This window comes from Aythya ferina (assembly GCF_964211825.1).
Source record: "Aythya ferina genome assembly, chromosome: 9".
NCBI lineage: Eukaryota > Metazoa > Chordata > Aves > Anseriformes > Anatidae > Aythya > Aythya ferina.
In genome coordinates this window covers 17,562,918-17,584,744 of record NC_140305.1, presented here as the reverse complement: position 1 = coordinate 17,584,744, position 21,827 = coordinate 17,562,918, and the positions used below count along the sequence as shown (strand labels likewise).

The window sequence follows — 21,827 nt, the reverse complement described above, 5'->3', positions numbered from 1 at the left end:
AGTTGAGTATTTAATGGTTAAATGATGTGTTGACTGCCATAAAAGCAGTGGCAGAGCTGTGAGTATCACACGAGTCATCCCAGGAGCCAGTCTCCAGTCCATCCCTGCACCTTGGTCTACCTCCCTGCTTTCTCTCTGGGCAGCAGAGAGATGTTCTGAAATGATTCAGGAAAATGCTGGTGCTCTGCAATGAGTCTTAAGTTCTCTTGATTTTTTTTCTCCTAGGAGACTTCCTTCCTCCACCCCCACCTCCTGTGGATGACCTCGGGAACATCACATCACAAGGTGCCTTTCCCCCCCCACCCCCTATGGATGATGTTACTTTCAACGTGCAGGTAAGAAGGCAAGAATTTTATTGTGAGCGCAGAACTGCTCCAAAGGGGCTGTGGAAATAAGTGAATGGTAATAAAACAAGGTGGCAGAGTGCTGGGGTTTGAGATCACGTGTCAGGAACAACCAAGTCAGCATTAGCAAGCTCTGTTTCCCAAGCAGGGAATATTTCCATTCAAAACTTGCTGGGCTATTAAAGGATTTTTCCCATCCGGCTTGAATTAGAAAACTAATTGCGTTACGTCCTTGTGATAGTGGATGGGAGTGAAACCTTCCCAGAATGAATTGTTTTCTGGAAGGGCCACCTCCTTCCACTGACTGTGGAGAGACCTTAGGGCAGTAATCTGATCCTAAAAGTGCTTTGTTTAGTTGCCTAAAATTAAATGCAGCAAATAAGGCCTGGCCCAGGCTCCGGTGATGTCACTGGGACCCTTTCCACCTCATTTTTGCTAGGTTGGATCCTCTAGATTTGCCATCTGAGTGGAAGCACAACTTGTAAGCTGCACGAGGCAGCGGCACGTCCTGTGTGATGGGGAGGTATGGCCACCTTCGTGCAGACCTCCCCGTCTCACCTGGAGTGCCGGGTACTGCTGTGCTAGGTCAGGCAGGAGCAGAAGGCGCTGAGCTTGCCCAGAGTACCTCTGTGCCAGTGCGTAGCAAGCTTCTAAGCACTGGGGCTGAAAGAGCCTTCTGGGAGCAGTGGTGAGGGCAAAGCCAGCGTGATCTGGGTTTGAGACTGGCCAGAGTTGTGTAACCAGGTGTCTGTGGCGTGGGGCTGCCTCTGATGGCCCAGGAAGGTGGTGGCAGCGCTCTGTCCCTCGCTGGAGCTGAGCCTGGCGGCAGCCAAGTGAGCAGGCATTAAACAGGATTCAAGAGGTCTGACTTTGTTCCTCACCCTGCCACGAACTCCGGAGTCGATTCATCCACTTTGTGCTTTTATAAAAAGAAAACGCTTCTCTCCATCATGGGCTTCTTGTGAACTCTTGCCTGTAGCAAGATGTTCGGAGGCTATCACAAAGTCTAAGCGTGTTCCCGTGATGGTTTCAGCATCCTTGGAGAGGGAAGGGGTTAATGACAATTATGTTTCCCACTGCCAGGAAAGGCTGCAGCCATCGGAGACATTAGCCAAGTGAGGAGCATGGCTTTTCCCAGCCTTGGGGGAGTGAAGTAATTCCCCAGCAAGTGTTGTTCTGCCTCTTATCTCTCCAAGAAGCGTGGTCCCCCTGGGAGCCGGGGTGCTGGGAAGCAGCAGCGCAGCAGGCGCCTGCCGCGGGGCAAAGCTCAGCTCCCTGTGCAATGGGAAGAGGCTGTGGTGGTGCCTCTGCTCTTCTCCAGATCCAGCCATGGCCTGGGAAGGGCTTTTGCAAGGAGGAAACCTCGCCACATGTTTTGGAAGGGGTTTGTGTCTTGTGATCCTCGCGCCTCAATCCTCTGACTGTCCGAAGATGTGCCACAGCACCACGGGGCTCTCACTGAAACTGGCCTGTTGGTACAACCACCAGATGGACTGGCTCTTGCCTGCTGAGCTCATGAAATTGTTATTTGTCACACCCTTTCCCTCTGCCTTTGGAAAGCCAGGGCTGGGGCAGCGTTAACAGCCTCGGTTTTGGCAGGGATCTGGTTAGATCAGGATTCCACCGATGGCAGCCTGTTGGGAGGAAGGCAAGCCTTGGGGCTGCATCCCTGCAGTCCTGTCACCACTGCCAGGTGTACCCAGCAGACACAGACCCCTGCATTTTGTCTGCTCTCAGCTCCTTTTCCCCTTTCCTTTCCCTTCCATCCTCAGTGAAATATATTGGGAGCAGGCCTAAGCCAGTGCAGAATCAGGATCCGGCAAGATCTCGTGTTGCAAGATGAGCAGGAGTAGCAGTCCTGGTCTTGCAGGAGTAGCAAAATCCACACTGATGTGAGAAGTAAGGCCTGGGAGATGAGGGAAAAGGGCAAGTGGCAATGGAGGAAACTATTTGATGCCTCTGGGTATTGAATGTGACCGCAGGCAGAGGTTCCCTGAAGGGGTGGTGGCTGTGCTCGCTCTGCTGCAAATCCTGACGGTGTTTGCACAGCCCCAGGACATCACAGCACAAAGACAACACTCCTTGGGGTGCGTGTTGGCCTGTGCTCCAACCTAAACCTGGCTCTGCTCTCTGACCCCAAGCACTTAATTTCTGCGCCCCCTCCGTTAAATGCATACCCAGGAGCAGATGATCCCGTTGCTGAGTGTGGGGCAGGTTCAAGGTTCTGCTCCTGGGGCTCACTGCAAGCCCTCCACGTCTGCTCCACTGCTGGAAACGGATCTCCAGCAGCGCAGCCTCTTGACAGCAGAAATTCTCTCCGTATGGCAGAGGGTTTCGTGCCGCTGACAGCTCGTGAAAAATGTGCACTGTGGCTCCAGGTAAAGTTTTTTATACTAGGTGTTAAGTTGATGAGGGCAGCAGCAGATAGATATATGTTTAGTTTATTATCATTTCATGCATTACCGTTTGCAGACAGCTGCAAGCTGCACAGATTATTACAGTTTAAGTTGGAGTTTATGGAGTAGCAGTTAAAATAATAATGCCCGGTTTTCATAGGCCTATTTATCTCTGGATCTCTGTTTGGACAGTGGAGCTGACCACTTAGGATCAGATCCAAAAAGGTACTTTAGTATCTAACTTCCCTCTAGATGCCTACACTGGCTGAAATCAAAGGAGGAGTGGGCCATGAAACAACTTTGCAGTAGATCTGGCATTTTCTTGTAATTTCTGTTTCCTCATCTAGCTCACGTTCAGATTCACAGCAGGGCAGGAGAAAAGGGGAAGGAAATTTTGACTCTTTTCTTATTAACTGTAATGCTTTGAAAAAAAAAAAAAAAAAAAAACCAAAAAGAAAATAATAAGAGAAAAGGAAATGTTTATTTTAAAAAAGCAGCGTCTTGGAGCTGGGGGCCAGTTGTGTTGGGAAGTTCCCCTTCGGCTGAAGTCAGGCAGCGGAGGCAAGGGCTTGTTCCCAGAATGGTGGTGAGGGTGCGGCGATGGCGTGTTTGACAAATAAGGACATAAGCAAAGAGCTTTTTGCCACGTTGGCTTGTGCTCAGTTTAAAAGAAAAAAAAAAAAAAGGAGAAAAAAAAAAAAAATCCTGGACGGGAAGAAAAATGAAATCACTGTTTGTCAAAGGGAAATAGATAGATCTGGGAGACAGGGAGATTTTTTTTGTTGTTGTTCTTTTTGCCTTCTAGTCTCAAAAAGGGCATTCTGAAGGAAAGCAAACGTGAGCAACCCTTACAGGAAACCTCTCCAAGTGCCCGGTGTTGCTCCCAGCAGGACCCTTGCCGACGGCCGGCCCCTACCCTGCGTCGATCCTGGGGGAGGCCGAACCATTAAGGGGGCATCCTGCAGATTCCCCGGGGGAATTGGGGTGGCAGAGGGCTGGGGCTGTCCGGCAGAGGCTCACACGGAGCCTTGCAGCTTTCCAGTGCCTGCTGGAGCTGTCGGGGCAAGAGCTGGGTGCCTGCGAGCAGCTGTGACCCCGAGCTGCAGACCCGCCAAGGGCCACCCCGGTAAAACACGCGTCTCCAAATCGCTGCTAATTGCCCACAGGTGCTGTGTCTGCGTCCCGGGTCTGATTTTAATTTGGGACCCGAGCTGCTACTGTAGCACGGACGGTGCTGAGCCGGGAGATCACCTCTTTCCCAACAGCCCCCGGCCGTTATCAGCATGTTTTATTGACAGGCCGCAGAGCACTTCACAAAAGAAATACCGGTCTCTCTCTGATAAGGAAGCTGAAGCAGGGAAAGTGATTTGCCTGGGTCACCGGGCTGGCCAGCAGCAGGCTAAAAATAGTGCCCACATCTCCTGCATCCCAGAGCAATTGTTGGCCGCATCGCACCGCCTCGGTACGGAGAAAACGGTGACTTAATGAATAAACACCATCCGCTGCTGGGAGCAGATAGAACTTGGGATATGGCAAAGGGGACGTGCTGAAGAGCTTGAGGATGGGGTTTAGAGTGAAGAAGCCATCAGACGTGCTGCCTGCGTGGGGTGCAGGGTAAAGCAGAAGCTAAGGCGCCAGCTCTCGGCACGTTCAGGTCACAGACCAGCCTGGCACCTGCTCTTGTATGTGCTGTAGGGTTACACGGGAAATTCCTTTCAGCAGGGGAGTTTGGGGAGGAGAAATAACAGAACGTGGTCTGAAGGCATACAGGCCTTCCTCTGCCAGGCTGTTCAGAGGAGAGCCCTGCTCCTGGAGCCAGCCTTGGGAGCTGGTGGCAACGTGTGCCGGGTGCGAGCAGCCAGCCCCGTCCTTGTGGCTCAGCATTTCACCGCCTGCCGGCCCCTGGGCGAGTGCTGCTGCTGCTTCTGCCTCTTCCTGGGCTCCAACTCATCCATCACAGAGGAATTTGTTCATTTGTTGGTTTTGGGTGCGTTTGTTGAGGAACCACTGGGGAAGGAAGGGTGCGGGTTTTGCCAACAGGGGGTGCTGCCTTAAATAGCGCATCTCCGCAGCTGGGCTCTGCCGGGGTGCTGGCCTGGCTCAAAATCGCCTTCCTTTGAATGGCTGGAGAAGCCGAAAAGGCCAAAGAGACCAGAAAGTGTGTTCAGCCTCCCTCTAGTGCTAGATTTTGTTAATCATCGGGATTATTGGCCCGGGTTTAGGTGCTCGCTGGAGAGGAGCATCCGTAGCGCCGCGCAGCTCTAGCTGACTGCCTCCCCGGGCTCAGGCAAGGAGCGGTCGCTCCTGGTGGCTCTGTAAATAAAACCGTGGTCTGTGTGTACAGCTTTCAGTTTGAGAGCCCGCTTTTGCAGATTTCTGGGACTCTTAATGTGATTTATTAAAATCCAGGTGATAAGTAACAGCCTTTTATCTAAATTGAAGCCGTGTCCAACAGTATAAATAAATTACCTGGTAATGTTAACCCTCTTACTCAAACCTTGGCTTTGCAGGAATGCTTTTGATCTGTCTCCCTCCTTCTGCCGTCCTTGTGTGTTTGAGAAACGGGAACGGGCTGTGTTCTGAATTAGACTTGAACAAATAACATGTATGCTCTCTGCATGTGTAAATGCTCACCGGCTCCTACAGGTCGATGTGTGCTAGTTCTGTTACAGAGGTCTCTGGGCGCTGAGGTAAGAAGAATCAGTAATTCTAAGCCTTTATGTTGATGAATATTTGGATGTATGGTATATGAAATTGCATAGGTTTTCTCATATACCTACACATATATACATATGCACGTAGGCACACTATATATATATATATTTATATATATATATATGAGAAATGCATAATGAGCAGGGATATAGAGCAGGCCTCCATATTCTTGGGGAACAAGCAAGCACATTTTATTCCTGCTGCTTTTTTATCCTTTCTGTGGGTAGCATGACCAGTAAATCCAGGATCACAAGAGAAAAGGAACACTGAGCATGTCTTTCAGTCAGCTCTTGATGTAACCCATCTTATACGCATGTTTGTTTTACAATGCCAAACCACATTCTATTTTAAATCTTTAATGAACCTCTGTTCCCATCTATGTAACTTTCCAATCCTTACTCTCTTCAGAATAGACAAAGATGCTTATTATAAACCACAAATTTTACTGAAAGGGTGAACTGGAAAAGTTTTAATTGTACAGCGTAAGCCTGCCATTCATCTCTGTGCCTGGCTATTAATATCTTGGCAATGCTATAATGCAATACAGCCTTTAATAGCTAAACCTCTCGGCAAGGACTACAAAGGAAGCAAGGATCCAAACAGTTAACTGTTCTCATTATTTTCATCATGGTTATTACTGTGTTATTTAATGTATTTGTTATGTTATTGTTTAATATAGTAACAGAGCAGGCAGGATGTGCCAGGACCTGTGCTGGTGCACACTCGTGCGTTCCCTGGGAGGAGGAGGGTTGCGACGGGGCTGTGAAACACTTTCAGAGAAGGAACAGAAGCAGCTTTTGGTAATCTGCCATGCGACGGGTAATGAGGTGAGGGAGCAGAAGAAAGCAGCAGCTAATACAGATCACATGTAAATAAGGGCATGGGCCCTTCTAAAGGGTTGTAATAGGAAACAGAAAGGTCAGAGAGACTGCTGATTGGCATGTTCAGAGATCGCCAAGCTAAAACCATCCCAGGTTAAGACTCGAGGCGGTGTTGCGCACGTGGTCCAAGCAGCGTGGCTGTGGGTCTCCTGGGGCTGTGCCCGAGGCTACAAGCCCTGGTGGGCTCGTCCCAGCTCATGAGGGTACATCTCTTTGTGGGACGCTGCCACCCTGCTGGCAACAGTCAGGTCCAGTGCCCACACCTGCAGAGAGGTTAATCCGTGACCTGGGTTATCCTCCTGTGGGTAATAGGAACCTGAATGGGGTAAGAAATAAGGGAGGCAGGGAGAGCATGCAGAAAAAGGAGACAATTTGGTCCTGTCACACTGAGCTAGTACCAGGCTGTGACAGACAAAGGGAAACGAAAACATCATTGTATCCAAGGTAGAGTTATTTAAACATGGGGAAAATAGATAATGAAGACGTGGGAATTCTCCCATTATAGCCAATGAGCTAAGTGGTGGAAGAGAGCGAGATAACATGATCGGTATTGACGACATTTCCATTCTTCTCATTTCTGAGTGCTATTCACATTTTCTGTTGGATTAGCAGGTCCTAGGAAAGATCTTTTGCAGGATCGGTTGCTCTCATGTCAAATCCTGGGTAGGCTGTGTTGCATTAGGGAACTGTAATGCAGCGGCAAGACTAAGACAAACAAACTGTCAGTAGCAAGAAGGAATTCTAAAAACTGCAGCGGAGACAAATTATTTTGCCTTTTCTGTGAAGCTGGCTGGGGTTGGAAGATGTGGTTTAGAAAGACAAAGTCTTTCCATGAAGCTTGGTCATGGTGGTAGGCTGGGACGTGACACAGCAGGCAGAAGTCAGATTTCCACCTTGGTTTTGATGCTTTTAGTACAATATTTTGGGGGTAGTGAAGTAAACTTTGGTCAAACAAGTTGAAAGGAAATGCACATATACTCCTTGTCTGTCTAAATTCAGATTTGCAGCCCTGGAGTAGTTCAAAGTGTAGGGCAAACTTCATCCTATTTTAGGTGTAAATTTTGCCCGACAGTAGCAAGATGTGGATATGGAGATGATGCGAGTGCATCTAGTCACCAAGAAGGGAAGTGGCTCAAATGCAGGCTCCTGTCCATTTTTCAGTTTCTATCCCTGGTGAAAAACAAGGCTTCGGTTGCCATGCCAGGTGATTTTGTTGTCTCTGCGAGGAGCGTGTGGCACAGTGACTGAGCAAGCTGGGAGGTGGTAGAAATAACAATGAGAAATGTTGCAGCCAGAGCTGGAGGAATTTGTTCCAGAACAGAAAGGCAGGAATGATTTTACGTGTTTGCTGCCATTAAATTCTATCTTTGAGGACCATTCCCCACAACTGTATTCTTCCATTACAATTTGCTGATGAAAATGCAGGATGTTGGTTAGCTCTAATGTACAGGTAAGAAAGAGCATCTGGAAAATATCACAGATTGCTTTTAGGGCTTTGTTTTCAGTTGTGTGAGAAGTAAAAGCAGAAATGTTTGGGAAGGCTGCAGCAGCTCCAAGTGTTGCTCAAACAAGCAAGCGAGGACTCTGTCAGAGGTGCTGCACAGGCTTCTCTCGTTCAGCAGCCCCGACCTACAGCTCCTTCCCTCTCTATCTCATCGTTTCCGCGTCTCTGTTTTGCCATGGAAACAGCCTCATGTCTTGTTGCATCTCAGGTCTAGCTTTCATCTTTGGCTCAGTTACTCCCCTCGCTCCTGACTTGCTCTCCCCATACCGGGCTCTGCAAATTCACCGTGCTCAGCCCTGCAACACAGCTCTGTGTTTTCCCAAAAGATGTCACTGCTGGGGCCTGTGCAGGTGTTAGGGTGTCAGCACTCCCCATGGCTGATGGAAGGGCTGCTCACCGGGAGCAGCACGCAGCAGGTGCTAAAACTGAGTGACCCTCATAAAGAAATCCAGACAGAGGATGTTTTCTGCACCAAGGTAAATGCCATTTGGCTTCTGTGGCTGTATTGGCTCCAAGCAGAAACAGAGTTAAGAGATATTTTCCTGTGGCCTAATGTGTACTGTAGAAATCATCGTTTCTGATGCATATCTGTTTTCAGGCATGAATTCATAATTAAAATAAAATGACTTTAATTCATTTATCTGCATGTGGGCAGTACCAGAATAAACCTCAGAGTTCATCTGGGAAGGAGCTGCATACTGAGAGTTCTCTTTGCAAGGTTTTATGGTGGTCTCTGCAAGTTGTTCATTGTTCCAATTTTGTGTAATTCAGATACTTTTTCCTCTCCCGAAGTCCTTTGGAAAAGTCTAGAAGGTAAGGTGTCTGAACAGGACTTTGTGGTTAAAAACAAAAGAAAGAAAACCTGTGGTCATTCAGCCAAATCAAGTACTAGACATGAGTCCTGCAGCCTTGAAGGGAATTGAAATGCAGGCCTAATGGTTTGGAAAAGGAGACAGCCAACTTCTGGAAGGTGAGGACCTTCCTCAGCGAATAAGACCTGATGGGTGTTGCCCAGCTGAGGCTTATCTGAAGCTGCTGGTGTGCTGCAACAGGCTGCCCTTTGAGCCAGCACCCATCATCTGCCCTAAGCATGTGTACTGAGGCAGGGTCCAGGCTTTCCCATTCTCAGCTTCGAGAGACATATAGTAAATTTTTTAACTTGACTCAGTTCTGAGAAAGCCAAACCCGAGCCATCCACTTTCATGTAGTTTTATACATCCATTTTCCTGACATCTTGCCAGGCTCTCCGGGAGATTCTTGAATCCTTGCAAACTTTTTGGCATGTACCCCTTCCTATTCCAGCAAAACAAGCAAACAAATTCAGAAATATGTTATATGTTTAACTTTGGCGCTTGGAGCTTATTCAGGCTGTGAAAATTGAATGGCCAATTTTTGTTTTACTTTTTATTTTTTGGTGGTGATTTCATAATAGCTTCACAGCCCGTGCTCAGGAATGCTTTCTCAAATTCAGAGAAGCTCGACTGTGTGCTGAAACTTCATTGAAGTTGATAGAACTTCAGCACACGTGTAAAATTAAGCATAAGCTTATGTTGTATACAGTCTCTTTGCAGGTGACACAAGCAGCTGCATATGGGTTTCCAACATGTGATTAAATTCCAAAAGGAGTTTTTAAAAACAGTTTTAGTCAACCTTAATTTTCTGAAATTGGTAGCTTTAACAAAACCTATCTTTTTTGATTAAAATTGCCTGAGACGTGTCCCTTTTTAAAAGCTCTTCATTTAACTGTCACAATATACAGTCTTGTGTGGGATAGAGTTTGTTCATGCAAATTTAATTTCCAGTTAAAGTGCTACAAATACAAAGTGATTTCAGCAGAGCTTTGCGAGCACAGCAGCGCCTTCGCTTTCTCCCCTCCGTGGATCTGGGGGCCAGGCAGAGCCAGCAAATTGCCAGCTGTGTCCCTCTGCCTGTCGCACATCACAGCCTCACCTGGTCACCTGGAGAGACCAAAGGCACCTCGGCTTGAGCAGCAGATGCCAAGAGATGAAGAAATCTTGGAAGTTGGTTCTAGCATTTAATTACCTGCACTATTAGGCATAAAGTGAACATCTCTTTTATTTTAGCCAGAATCGGTCTCGCTTCAGCCTCCTGGCTGCTGCACGTTGTTCTGTTTTGCTAGATGGGGCAGGGCAGTCTTGTATCCGGCATTCTCATTCTGCGAGGCTGTTTAGGTATAGCTATTGAGCTACTCAGTCTCCTTTATAAGTGAAACCAAGTGAGCTCTGTACGTGTCTCATTGTCAGCTGTTTCTGCTTTTCTGGGGAGTCTCTCAAGTTTTTCAAACGCTGCCTTCCAACCTGGATGCGGTATTTCAGCATCAGACTTGCCAGAAGTGTTGAAAGAAGAGAAATCGCTAATCTTCAGCCTCCCTTGCCACAGGATTGCACAACACTGGGAAGGAGCTGGTGGTCGGTGTTTCTCCCTCTGGACCACAAATCCTGGTATGGGGGCTGGCGGGGACGGCTTGCCCACTGCCCCCAAGGTGAGCTCCCCGGCTGTTGCATCTCTGGGTGCCGTACTCCAGCAGTGGGGCTTCCAACGCTGGCTCTAGGAGGTGAATTTCCAACATGTGGCTTCCATTCGGATAGCCTTGCGTGGAAAACCATCCAAGATAAATCTTGTCAAAAACGCGTTTCTTTTCTTGCCCCTCGCTGTTTTCAGCCTGCTCGTGTTTGATGGCGTAGTTCACACAGAAGTTTCAAAGAGCTTCAGGAGCTGTCACAGTCTTCACGAGGAGGAAACAAAATAGAGTGCAAAAGCCACTCTGCTCCGGGGGGAACATGGCAAGAGAGTGTCCTCACCTCCTCTTGTGGCTGCTGGGTTCGCTCAGGCAGCGCCTTGGCCAACAGATGTGTGTGTGTAGGCGTGTGTAATTCGTGGCTTGTCAGACATGTCCTGTGCAGTTGGAGGCATCCTCCTCTTCCCTCTTCTCTTACGCCAGAAGAGGAAAGAGGAAGATTACGACTTGGCCAGGATGTGGAGGTTAAGGGAGTCTCTGCTCTTGGACATTGCCATGGGATCTTTTATAAACGTAACTTCCATGTAATGTGAGTCAGTGGAAAGGCCGTCCTTTGCTGCAGCGGACACCTAATGAGCTATTTGGTTCCTATTATTGATTGAACTTTGGAACTGCATTGGGGTAATTGGTTACTCTTCGGTTATGGCTCCCATTGGAGGCAGATGATGAAATATCCAATATCTCCTCGTAGTTCTCGGGTTTTCTGCAAGCAGCAATACTCTGTGGGGAACATCAGTTCTGCTAGATGGCTAATTAAACGTTAATTTGTGACAATATTGGAGCAGATTTCAAGTTGGCGGGGGAGTGGGCAAAGAGAGGGGAAACTTTTAGCAGTCACCATAATTATCAATAACGAGTCCTAATATTATTGCATTAATTAAAGGAAAAAGTATATATTCCCTGCTGCCATAAAGTTAGTTACAGCCACTGAAAGTCACTCTGGGTCAAAAGGATTTCATGGCCAACTCTTCTTGCCCTGTGAACAGAGAAGTAGCGCCATCCTGCAGAAGACATAAAGAAATAATTGATACATTCCACTTTATATTGTATATTCTGCTGATGAACAAGAACATTTTGCTAATTCAATTTAATTCCCAAGGACGAGTGATTGTAACTCCACCCGGAGAATATTAAATTGCCTTAATGGAAAAATAAACTGGTTTTATTCTCCCCCTTCCCTCCCCATCTTTCCCATTCAGCTTTCAAATAACTTTATGTGCCTCCTTAGTTTATTAATACACTTCTCATCTTGCTGCTGATTTTGCATCTGGTAGCACTTAACACAGACAAGACTTCCAAAGCTTTTGATCAGACATGGTAAGTAAACTATCAGGACTGTCGGCTCTGCTGCTCTGGCAGATGTCAGCTGGTGGGACGCCTCCTCTCCCTTCATCCCTGGACTGTTCCTTATCAAATCCATCCTGTTGCTTTCATGTGCTTGAGGATCATGGTGTCTCTTCCTTGTGTGCTAGCTGGCTCACAGTGTGAAGATCCTCCTGTTGACTAAATGGCATGTGCCATTTTGCTGTTTTTTTTTTTTTTTAGTGGTGCCGCAGCCTTGAAAGCCTTACTTAGCCAATGTTGAAATCTCCAAGACTTCCTTCCATGAGCAAAAGCAAGTGGTTAGAAACCCCAAAAGGTGTACTGCAGGTTTGAATGCCCTAAGTAAAGGTGTCTGTGATGCTGGGAGCAGGGGGCTGGATAACATCATCCTGGAGCAGAGCAGGTGGGGCCTGGGGGTGGCAGGCAGCACAGCACCTCCAGCCTGGGGACACCAGCAAGTGGTATCCTGCCCCTGAGCAGAGCCAAGTGCTGGGTTTGGGATTGGATCCCCTCTCAGGATGCACAGAGGGCAGTGGCTTGTTAAATGGTGGTGGAGGGGCCTCTGGCCCACAAGTCAGCACTCGACATGGTGGCAGCTCAGACCCAGCCCTCGGATCATGTGAAGTCAGGACAATCCTGCAGTGAAATTGCAGCTGGCGATGTGATGGCTTTGGATTGTGGTTTGTCATCATCTGGCTTGTTTTGTCAGGGCTGGAACAGCAAATGCAGAGAATGAGATGCCCATTTAGGAATTGTTTTGGCCCAGTGCATTAGTGTCTTCATCTGGTGGCCAGAAGGAGCTTGTTTGAGTTTCTTACTTGCCCAGCTAGGTGCATCTTCAGCTCCTCACTTCCAGCCCTCTGCCTGTATTCCCTTTCCAGGGCCAGTATCCAATAAGCTCCTTGGGACAGGGATGTTTCCTAACTATGATATGTGAGCGGAGCCTATCAGACAGATCTCTAGGGAAATATAAAAACTTCAGTGTAATACAGATTCATAATGGCAATGAAGTCTTTGCTCTCCTTCATATATGGGTCCCAGGAGGCTGAGTGCAATTGACTGCATTTTCTGTCATCTCAGCTACAAGGAGGGAAGAAGTGGGTTTCCAGGTGTTGGTCAGAGCCCCAGCTCTGAGGCAATAATCAGTTATTAACCTGCAGAGGCTGACGTGTTCCCACCAGCAGACGGAGTGACTCCAGGGTGGTGACAGCTGGCAGATAGACAGCACGAGTGGAGGCTCGATGGAAGTGTGAATGTCTATGAAGAGCCAAATCAGATCAGCAAGGGTCAATAGTGAGTGGCCAGACAGAAATGTAAGAGGGAAGCACAGAGTATTTTTTTATATTTTTTCTGAAGTATCATGGTAGAGTTTTGGCCCACGTGTTTCTCGAGCTGCTTTTGAAATCCACATAAACTCATAGCAACCACCGTGTCGTGCAGCAAAAGTAGCTCTGCAGCTTAGCAGCTTGTTGTGTGACGAGACACCTCATTTGTGTTGCTTTGAGACCAATACCTTCCAGTTTCTTGCTTTCTTCTTCTATTATCTTTTTTTTTATTTATTTTTTTTTATTATTTGTCCTTCTTGTAAGCCTCCTACACAACAGCGAGGTTATAAATTGCTTTTTTGAGATTTTGCAAGATGTCTCCTAGCAATGCTAACAAATAACTCCTTTTCTCTCCTTGTTCCTTTACCCCAGCTAGAACCATGTAGTTCTTTACAACACCATGTTGCTTCAGAGAGAAAATAAACCCTGAAGGTACCCAGAGCTCTTTACATTTTCCATGGGTGGAGAAGCTGCAAGTGGGACCGTGGCTGCCCCAGACCCATGCCATCAGTGCGGGATGGAGCTGTGCCTTGGTCTTAAGAGGGCAGCCCCCTTTACCCTGCAGCATCTCCTGCAGTTTGCTGCTGCCGTGAGCTTTGCTGATGGGAGGCATTTGGCACATAGGTTGAACACTGCTGGGGCAGCAAGGGGACTGGTGCTGTGTGGTCATTGGCACCCGAACCCCCTTTTTTAAGTGGGGTGCAGGCAGACCCACCTGCCTCCTTATCTTCAAAAGTGGCCAGAGTTGTAGAAACGTCACTCAGTTAAATGACAGCTGTGTCAGAGAGACACAAAGCGATGCCTTTGAACAGCCCACTTCAAACTTTTGAAGTGTTTTTCTTTGGTCCGGCTAATATTCAGAAACATAAACCAGGTAAAACTATTCTGTGACTTAAAATAGAAAGAGCAGGGGAAAAAATAAATCAAAACCTAACTTCCCTTTGGCTTTTATCCTTGATGTCATCAAAAGACTAAAAAGGATATTTCAGGCCTGGCTTCAGCCTGATGGAACAGCAGGGAAGTTCTTTTCTATTAGATCCGTGATACAATCACGTCTGGTGAAATCACTGCGGTCACATCTGCTGAAATCTTCCATCATTTCAGATTTGTTTCAAAAGACTCAATCTGTCTGTTTTTAAAGGGCAAGACTACTTTTCCAGCCCCTCCTTGGTGCCTGGAACAGCAATTTTGCATCAGTCAAACATCCAAGACCCTCCTCGCCCCAAATGCTGTAGTCAGCTCTTGTCAGCATGTGCGTGCTTGGTGGGGCAGCCTCTGCGAGCTGTTTTAATTTACATCGGGGAATTTGAAACAAAATGTTTGCACTTGTCTTTAGGCTCAGGGGAGAACAGTCACAGCAGCTCAGCTTCTGGGTGCCTCATTTTCCTGATATATGCCCTCGAGGACGAATCTTTTTGCCACTGCTGTGGCTTTTTGTGCTTTAGATGGCTTCTGTAACCTTGGAAAGAAGAAATTCTGGGAACTCGTACAGTGAGGGAGATGGGGTAGCAAGGGTGTGTGTCTGAAAAGGTTTTTGCCTCTGGCAGTGGTATTGTTGGAGAAAGTGCAAAGCGAGAAAAAAAAAAAAAAAAACAAACCCAAATAGCAGCAGTCTGAAGTGTATCAAGACTGAATCACTTCTTCCTGGTTAAAATTTCTCACAGTCTCTTCTCATAGGTAGAGTGGATGCCATCAAAACCAAACATCTTTCCCCTCCTCTCCCCCGCCTGCCCCTGGCGAAAACAAGGAACGAGAGCCCCATCCGTCCTTCTTTCCCTGTCTGCAGCTGCATCTGAGCCCAGTGCCCAGGGCCGTGGAGTAGAAAGAGATGCCTTCTCCTTGTGTGGAGAGCATTTTGTTTGCTTTGCCTTCCACCGAGGATTCCCCCTGCCAGCAGAGCAGGGCAGGCAGCAGCAGTGGGCGCAAGCTGGAGAAAGCAAACAGCCATCAAAGAGCTGTGAGGGATGGAAAGTGGGGAAAGTGGAAGAAAGTTTGGCCAGTGTCAAACATCGTGGTGTGTCATTGCCAGTCTGGTTCCCTCCCATCGCCCAAAGGTACCTGAGCCCGCAGGCAGCTGCCCTGTGTGGCCTTGTCTGTCTGAGCCCCTTGCAAGGAGCTGGCTTGGGCCAACAGCAGTGTCCTTGCATCTCTGCCTGAATTTAGGATGCGTGATAAGAGCAGGTGTTGTAGGAAAAGGTGCCCCTAGGGAAATCATTGTGCTTTTCCTATCTCCCAGCTTGGCAAATAGTCTCACGGCCTATTTCAGCGCAGTGAGCTGAGCTGTGAGGCCTCACGTTGCCTTCTGCACCGCACGTCCCATGGGGCAGTGAGGGACCTGTGGCATGGGCTGGTGTTGGGTGGGAGGATTAGCAAAATTAAAGCCAGTTTTCATTGGGACAGCGTGGGTTGACAGGGCGCAGGAGTGGATTACTGCCACAGCTGCTCTGAGCTGCACACCAGGAATTCAGGGGCGGCCAAACGGGCCCGGCAGTGAGGCTCTGCTGTTTTTCTCTCTCCTGCCTCGCAGCAGGGACTGAGCCAGGGGATGGGAGTGTAGGCGTTGCAGAAATTCACGTGAGTGGATGGGCTCTGGCAGGAGTAATTTGTTGGATGGGGTTGGTTTATGTTTGCTTTTTGTCGAACTCAGGTTGGCCAGGCCAAAGAAAGCATCCTTTTCCCTTTTTAAACCCGTTTTTCCATATACAGCTAGCTGAAGCGGAGGGCGCACAAGTGACTTGTCTGAAACAATGCAGTAAAATCCCGACAGAAATAGCTCTTTCTGGTTCTGCTGTTCATATTTGCAATGTCCTGGACTTAAGCAGCCTGGGTTCCTCGGAGCAAAGCCCTGTCTGCACTAACCTGTTGTGCCTTGGGAGCTGGTGCTTGCGTTTTGTTCCAGAGCAATATCATAAAACTTTTATAGCAGCTTCATGACGAAGAGCATGAGAGCAGAAATAACTTAGTCCTCTCTTACTAAAGTTGTAGAGTTGCAAATTCTTCTCCTGTTTCCACATACGATGAATCCCTCGATGGAAACTGGAGCTCTATGGGGAGAAAAACGCAGGATTCATGGAGATGGGGAAGAAAAAGCAAGCAGAAACCTGCCTTTGTGAGAATTAGCATCTCTCCGGTGTTCTCAAAGTCCAGTCCTTTCCCAATAGGCCCTTCCACACATTATTCGTTGGCACTGTCATACTGCATTGTGCTTTAGCATTTGTAGAACTGGGCTCTTAATCTATGCTGATTATATTTTAATTGAATAAATAAATCTTTTGCAGAGCCCAAAATCAATGGAGATGTTTCCATGCTTTTATTTTTATTTTATTTTTGTAGGTTTCCTAAGGACATTTAACTTTTACAACCTTACAACTTGTTCTGCAGCATTTGCTAGTCAGCTATTGCATAATTGTTCTGGGGAATGAGAACCTGGGAGTAATATGGCACAGAAATGCTAAGAAGCAGAAATAAACTCGGCTGATCTTCTAATCCACTGCCATCCCTCCTCTCCAGGGTCAGCACAGTCCCACAGCCAGGGTACCAAGCAGCCCCTTTGCAGGCCCCAGTTTTATTCCTTGTTCTGCCTGATTACCACCTCAAGTGCTGGGGCCTTGGTTGCCATCCACATCTGCCCCTCTTTCCGGGCTGGATTTTGGCCACTGAGCTCAAATGTTCTCTGGAGTGGAGAAATCTCAGGTTTTGAGGCTGGGAAGGCTGTGGATGCCCTGCCATTGTCGCAGGCCATCAATTGGAGGATGGAGAAAACCCAGGCAAGAGCCATGAAGTGTACTAGTAATGGAAAGGAAACTGGACTATTTCAGATTTAAAAATCTGGATACCTACAGCTGGCTAGGAGTAACGATCTGGGGTAGTTCCTGTCTAAGGTGTTTCTTTTTTGAACAATAGTTTGGATGGAAAAACTTTGACTGCCTCTATAATAAAAAGAAGCAAGAAAAATGGAGTTTGAAAGTAGTTTCTAACCTGACTTTCAGTCTGTTAAATGATGTGTTCTTGCATAAAGCACCTTGGAGATTCCATTTTCTTGTTAGTCAAGCCAAATTTATTGTAATCCAATAAGATTTAATAATCATTAGGAACTAATGAATGCCTTCGCACGTATAAGCTTGGCAGATCAGAGCCTCCCTGCTTTGCATAGGCTGTCTCTCTTTGACCAACTTGCCATTTATGTGTCGGATTGATGACTGGGGAGTTGTGTAAAACAGGTAATGATCTAGTGCTCCTGAAATGAAATTTAAATAAAACCTATCTGGAGCAGTCAGCGAGCCAAAGGGAAAGGAAAATTTTTGGCTCGGAAAATTGAAGTAACTTGGTGAGAATGAAGGTAAACAGAGCTGGACTGTCTGTGGGGAAGTGCTGGTATGGTCTGAACAGGCATTACAGTTGAAATTAGGTGAGTTGTTGTATAATTCTTTTATTTATTTTTTTTATTGTAATAGTCGAGCTGTGAGTGTGCTCTTCTGCACTGAGCTCTGTCGTTGCACATACATGGAGAGACTCTGCCTGGGGAATTTGCAGATAAGTCAGACACGGAAGGACAGAAGACAAATACTGACTATGACTCAGGTTCAGAAAAGAGTTTAATCGTGTAAGACTTCACTTAACTCAAGAACTTCTGCCTCTGTGCATGCCCTAAGTGTGGACTGGCTAGGTGTTTAAGCTCCTGGCACCTCTGCCACACCTGATGGGGATCCTTTGCAGGCTTTCTTGAACTCCTATTCCTGCTAGAGCGAGTGTCCTGACCAGCCTGGTACAAGCAGGGCCAAGGCACCCTGAAAGCAGAGATAAAGCGAGGTGCACTGGATCCAAAAGTGTCCTGGTTGTAGGTTGTTGTCTGCTCTGGGCATGGGCTTCCCTGAGTAATAGCCCTTCTTCCCAAGGACCTTCTCTGTGACTGCCTACTGCAAATCATGCCCTTCACCTTGAGTCAGCCAGAAATGAAATTGAACTTTTTCACTCCTCAAAGGAGCTTATTTTTTTTGATGGAAATTACAAAGAAGTGTTGAATTGTCCAGGTACAGCTACCACAGATTGATTTAAAATAATAACAGGTGTGCAGGTGGCCGTTTGCTGGCCCCAGTGGCTTGCAGCCATGCTCTGTGTGAGCTTTGTCTGGGTGGGGATGTTGCAGAAGAGATGCTCTCAGTACCCAAATGCTCCAAGGCTGCACCCAGCTTTGGCTGCCCAGCTGGGCATCTGGTTAAAATACAGCTTCTCCATCTGTGGGGCTTGTCCTGCCTCACCTCGGCAGCAGATTGCGCTCCGAGTTGCATAATCCTCCAAGTCAACTTAACACAATGGGACCATTGTGGGAAACGCAGGAAGAAAAGCCCCAAAGCAGCCTAAATCCTTGTGAGATGGAGGCTTTCTGCTCGGCCCAGCTTCTGGGAGAGAGCTATAGCATTTCAACATGTTTGTCCCTGCAACCCGAGAGTTATTGCCGGGGCATGGTAGTAGCTCCATTTGAGGACAGTAAGAAACCATGTGCTGGGCCAAGTGGTTTGAATAACCGGAACTCTTCTTCTTTCTCCTTGAAGGTGAATCCTGGTGGCAAGACACTAGAGGAGAGGCGGTCCAGCCTCGATGCAGAAATCGACTCCCTGACCAGCATCCTGGCCGACCTAGAGAGCAGCTCTCCTTACAAACCTCGGACTCAACAGGTTAGTGGCGCATTGCGTAAACCGAGCGGGAAGGTGGCCAGAATCGACTGCTGGAGTCAATTTGCTAACCGCTTGGTATTTGTTGCGAGCAGGCATGCCAGCTTGCCCTGATAGCATCCAGATGTGGCTGTCAATGGGAAGAAGGGCGCAGCCGCTCTGGAGGGGGCACCGGTTCAAAAGCTGCAGTACCTCTGAGAGAAGGGCCTCTGATCCCAATTGTTAGATTTGCCGTGGAGATTGTTAGAAAAAAGACTTGTAAAAAAAATGGCATTTCATTTGCCCCAACTTTCCGTCAACAAGAGCATGTGAATTAAAACCTGATCAATTCACAAGCACTTTTCACTTTTATTTATTTCCCCCATGTTTTGTTAACTTTTATCTGTCACACTGCCAGAATGATCCAGGTATCTGCATCTCAAGTTGTTTTCTGTTGTTTTTGTCATCTAATCAGTGGCGACAAAGTGTCTTGGATAATAGCTTAGTGTTCAGGGTGGCTGTAGCCCAGCAAGACAGATTGGAATTCCCACTTACTCCACTGTGTCGAGGTGAGGACTGTTGGAGCATCAATAGCTCAGCTAATTTTTGTCACTAGTATAGGTAGTGCTTGAATGGAGCTATTTCAGTTCTGGAAAGATGTCATCTCCTTATCAGAGGAAAAGGTGAAACCCTAGTGGCACTTCATAAGGGCATTTCGTGAGATCTCTAAAATCATCCCAGATGTGTCTGTGCCCATTTGTGCACCTCCTTCATGTCCTGTCTCATGACTGGTCTCATTTCTTACATGTGCCTGGATCTGTAGGCACGTCTGCAGCTATGTTTGCCTTACCAGTGTCAGCTGTGGCTAAAACCCCAGAAGTGCACAGAATCAAAGGGAAAATTGAGTGAGGTGGTGCACACCCATTATCCGTATAGACCATCTCTTTAGTTTGTGGCTCTTCTGGTTCTTTTCATCATTGCATTTGTTTCAAGTAATGCAGGAACAGTACTTTTGAGAAGAACAAAATCAGTGATAGGGGTTTGTTTAGGTTTAAGTTTTTGTTTAAGTATGTGAACTTAGCAAAATCAGCATTAAATCAGATCTGGCACTTTTGGACAAGACTCCAGCCCAGGTGCCCACCTGCCAGCAGAGCTCTGGTGTCAGGGCCAATGCCATTCCTGTCCTTTCTGTGGGGACCTCCCAGTAAACTCTTCTTTCATTCTAGCTGCATCTACACAGTGGCTGCATAAACTGACAGCATTACCCTTGTAAACACTGATTTGGGTCAGTCAGTCAAAACCAGCAATGACACAAACCAGACACAATTTGGTCATTTTCCCAGTGGAATTTTTGTTTTTGCGATAAATGAGACAAGTTTTAACAGTGCTTGTGCTCAGGCACCGTGTTGAATAATCTGTGTTCATTTTGTGTGTCTGGACCAACCACGTACGAAGGCACAATGCTATGGGGAGATTCCTTATAGTGTCAAAACCCAGCGAGAGAGTTAACTGGAAGAGATTTGTACGTACCCATTTTCCTTGGCAGTGCCTGCAGTCAGCTACAGTGTCTTAGCAGAGACATGCAACTCGTGTAACCACTTCTCCGAGCGTTTGCAGTTTTCTGACAGTACTGCTGACTGCCTCCTGATACTTTTTGCTTGGGGATCTGGCATTGTGCGAACAGATTGGTGTGGTGTTTTTTTTGCTTTTATTTTGTACCCATACTATTAAAAAAAAACTCGCAGAGTTCAAACGCAAATTTCTGCAGGTTTATTTGAGTTTCTGTAGTTTGGAAGCCCAACTTTTGGACTTGATTTGACTTTTTAAACTCATCAGCCCCTAGGATGACACGTGCTGCCAACTGCACGCGCTCCTTCGTGGGGCTTTGTGCCCGCGGTTCTGGTGGAGGCTCTGCAGACTTGTCCCCCCCTTCTCAAAATGATGGGATGCTGCTCCCAGTGTGGTGCAGTCACTGCGTGATACAGGGGGCAGAAAAGCTGAATTTCATTTCTGGGACCAAAAGCCAACTTTTTGTGTTTAGTTTCTCAGACTTGTCAGCATTCATTGGTTAACATAACCAAGTCCCATGAAAAGTACAGCTGCAGCAACTTTACCTATAGCTGTTACAAAAAGAAAATGCCAGAGTTGAATGTGTCATCTACTGTAATTAAAAAGTACTCAAACAAGTCCTTGAAGGGTGGAACTAGAAGGTAAAGCTTTGATATTTCTCTTTGTTTGATCTGTACTAAGTATTAAAAGTGGTGAGTCACTTGATGGTCTTTTAGTAGGATAATAGATTAGGCTGCAAATTGTGAGGTACTTACTCAGAACATCAGCGCATTTATTGCATTACACCTTAGCTGACCTTCCCAAATTTACCAGAATAATGGCTGCAGATAGGAAAATAGAGTTACGACTTGTTTTCAGGAAAGACGTTTCTAGTAGTGCTTGTGCAGTTAAAGCATTATAATAATTTTATAGGTATACCTTGCCCTTGGGGGTACTCCTATTCTGGAATAAGAGAAATTTTATTGTTGGGTTTCTTTATTTTCTTTTATCTTCAAAATAGTTTTAAAGCAACATAAACTAAACTGTAAAATAGGCTTCTCATGCTGGAGGAGGAGTGCTGGCAGGATACTGGCAAGTGGTTTACTCAACAAACCCTGCCTTCGTTGGCGTACATTCACAGAGGAGCCGATCTCTTCTGATCCTCGGTACGACTTTGGGATTGCAGTGAGACGCGGTGCAATGGGAGGTGCCTCTGGACAAGAGGGATTTGTATCCTCCTCAGTACGTTTGGGAAGTCCAAAATACTTTTCAGATTGAGGGAGGTTCCTGTCATCCCCAGGCGTCTCTCCTTGGTCTTGAGGCTGTTGTTGAGAGTGTCCTCCGCAGCAGAGGTTCTCCAAGCATCAATAATCAGCATCACGTGGGTGAGAAGCAGCTTTTGGTCACCATCACCTCAGCCCCAAGCTGAGCCCATGACTTGTGAGAGTCTCACCGACTGAGTCACAGGAGCAGCCAAAATTGATTAAAATGCTGTTCTTTTATTCCTTTTGAAATTGCACTTACCTAAACCAACAGAAAATTACAATTCTGGGTCATTATCTTTAGCTGCAAGACAGCAGTGTCTAAGGATGCTTTCTGTC

General features: G+C 47.1%; 1 protein-coding gene across 28 annotated transcripts in view; it reads left to right on the top strand.

Annotated features, from left to right (window-relative positions):
• The window catches only part of LPP (LIM domain containing preferred translocation partner in lipoma), a 381,557-nt gene that overhangs the window by 194,344 nt on the left and 165,386 nt on the right, over nucleotides 1-21,827 (top strand). For 27 of the 28 annotated variants that reach the window (XM_084529025.1, XM_084529005.1, XM_084529011.1 and 24 more), the window contains 2 exons: nucleotides 226-335; nucleotides 18,580-18,702. In XM_084529025.1, coding sequence (XP_084385151.1) covers nucleotides 226-335; nucleotides 18,580-18,702 — 233 coding nt within the window. Of the gene's footprint in view, nucleotides 1-225; nucleotides 336-8,278; nucleotides 8,317-18,579; nucleotides 18,703-21,827 lie in introns of those variants that run through there. The other variant, XM_084529020.1, reaches the window with a different exon arrangement.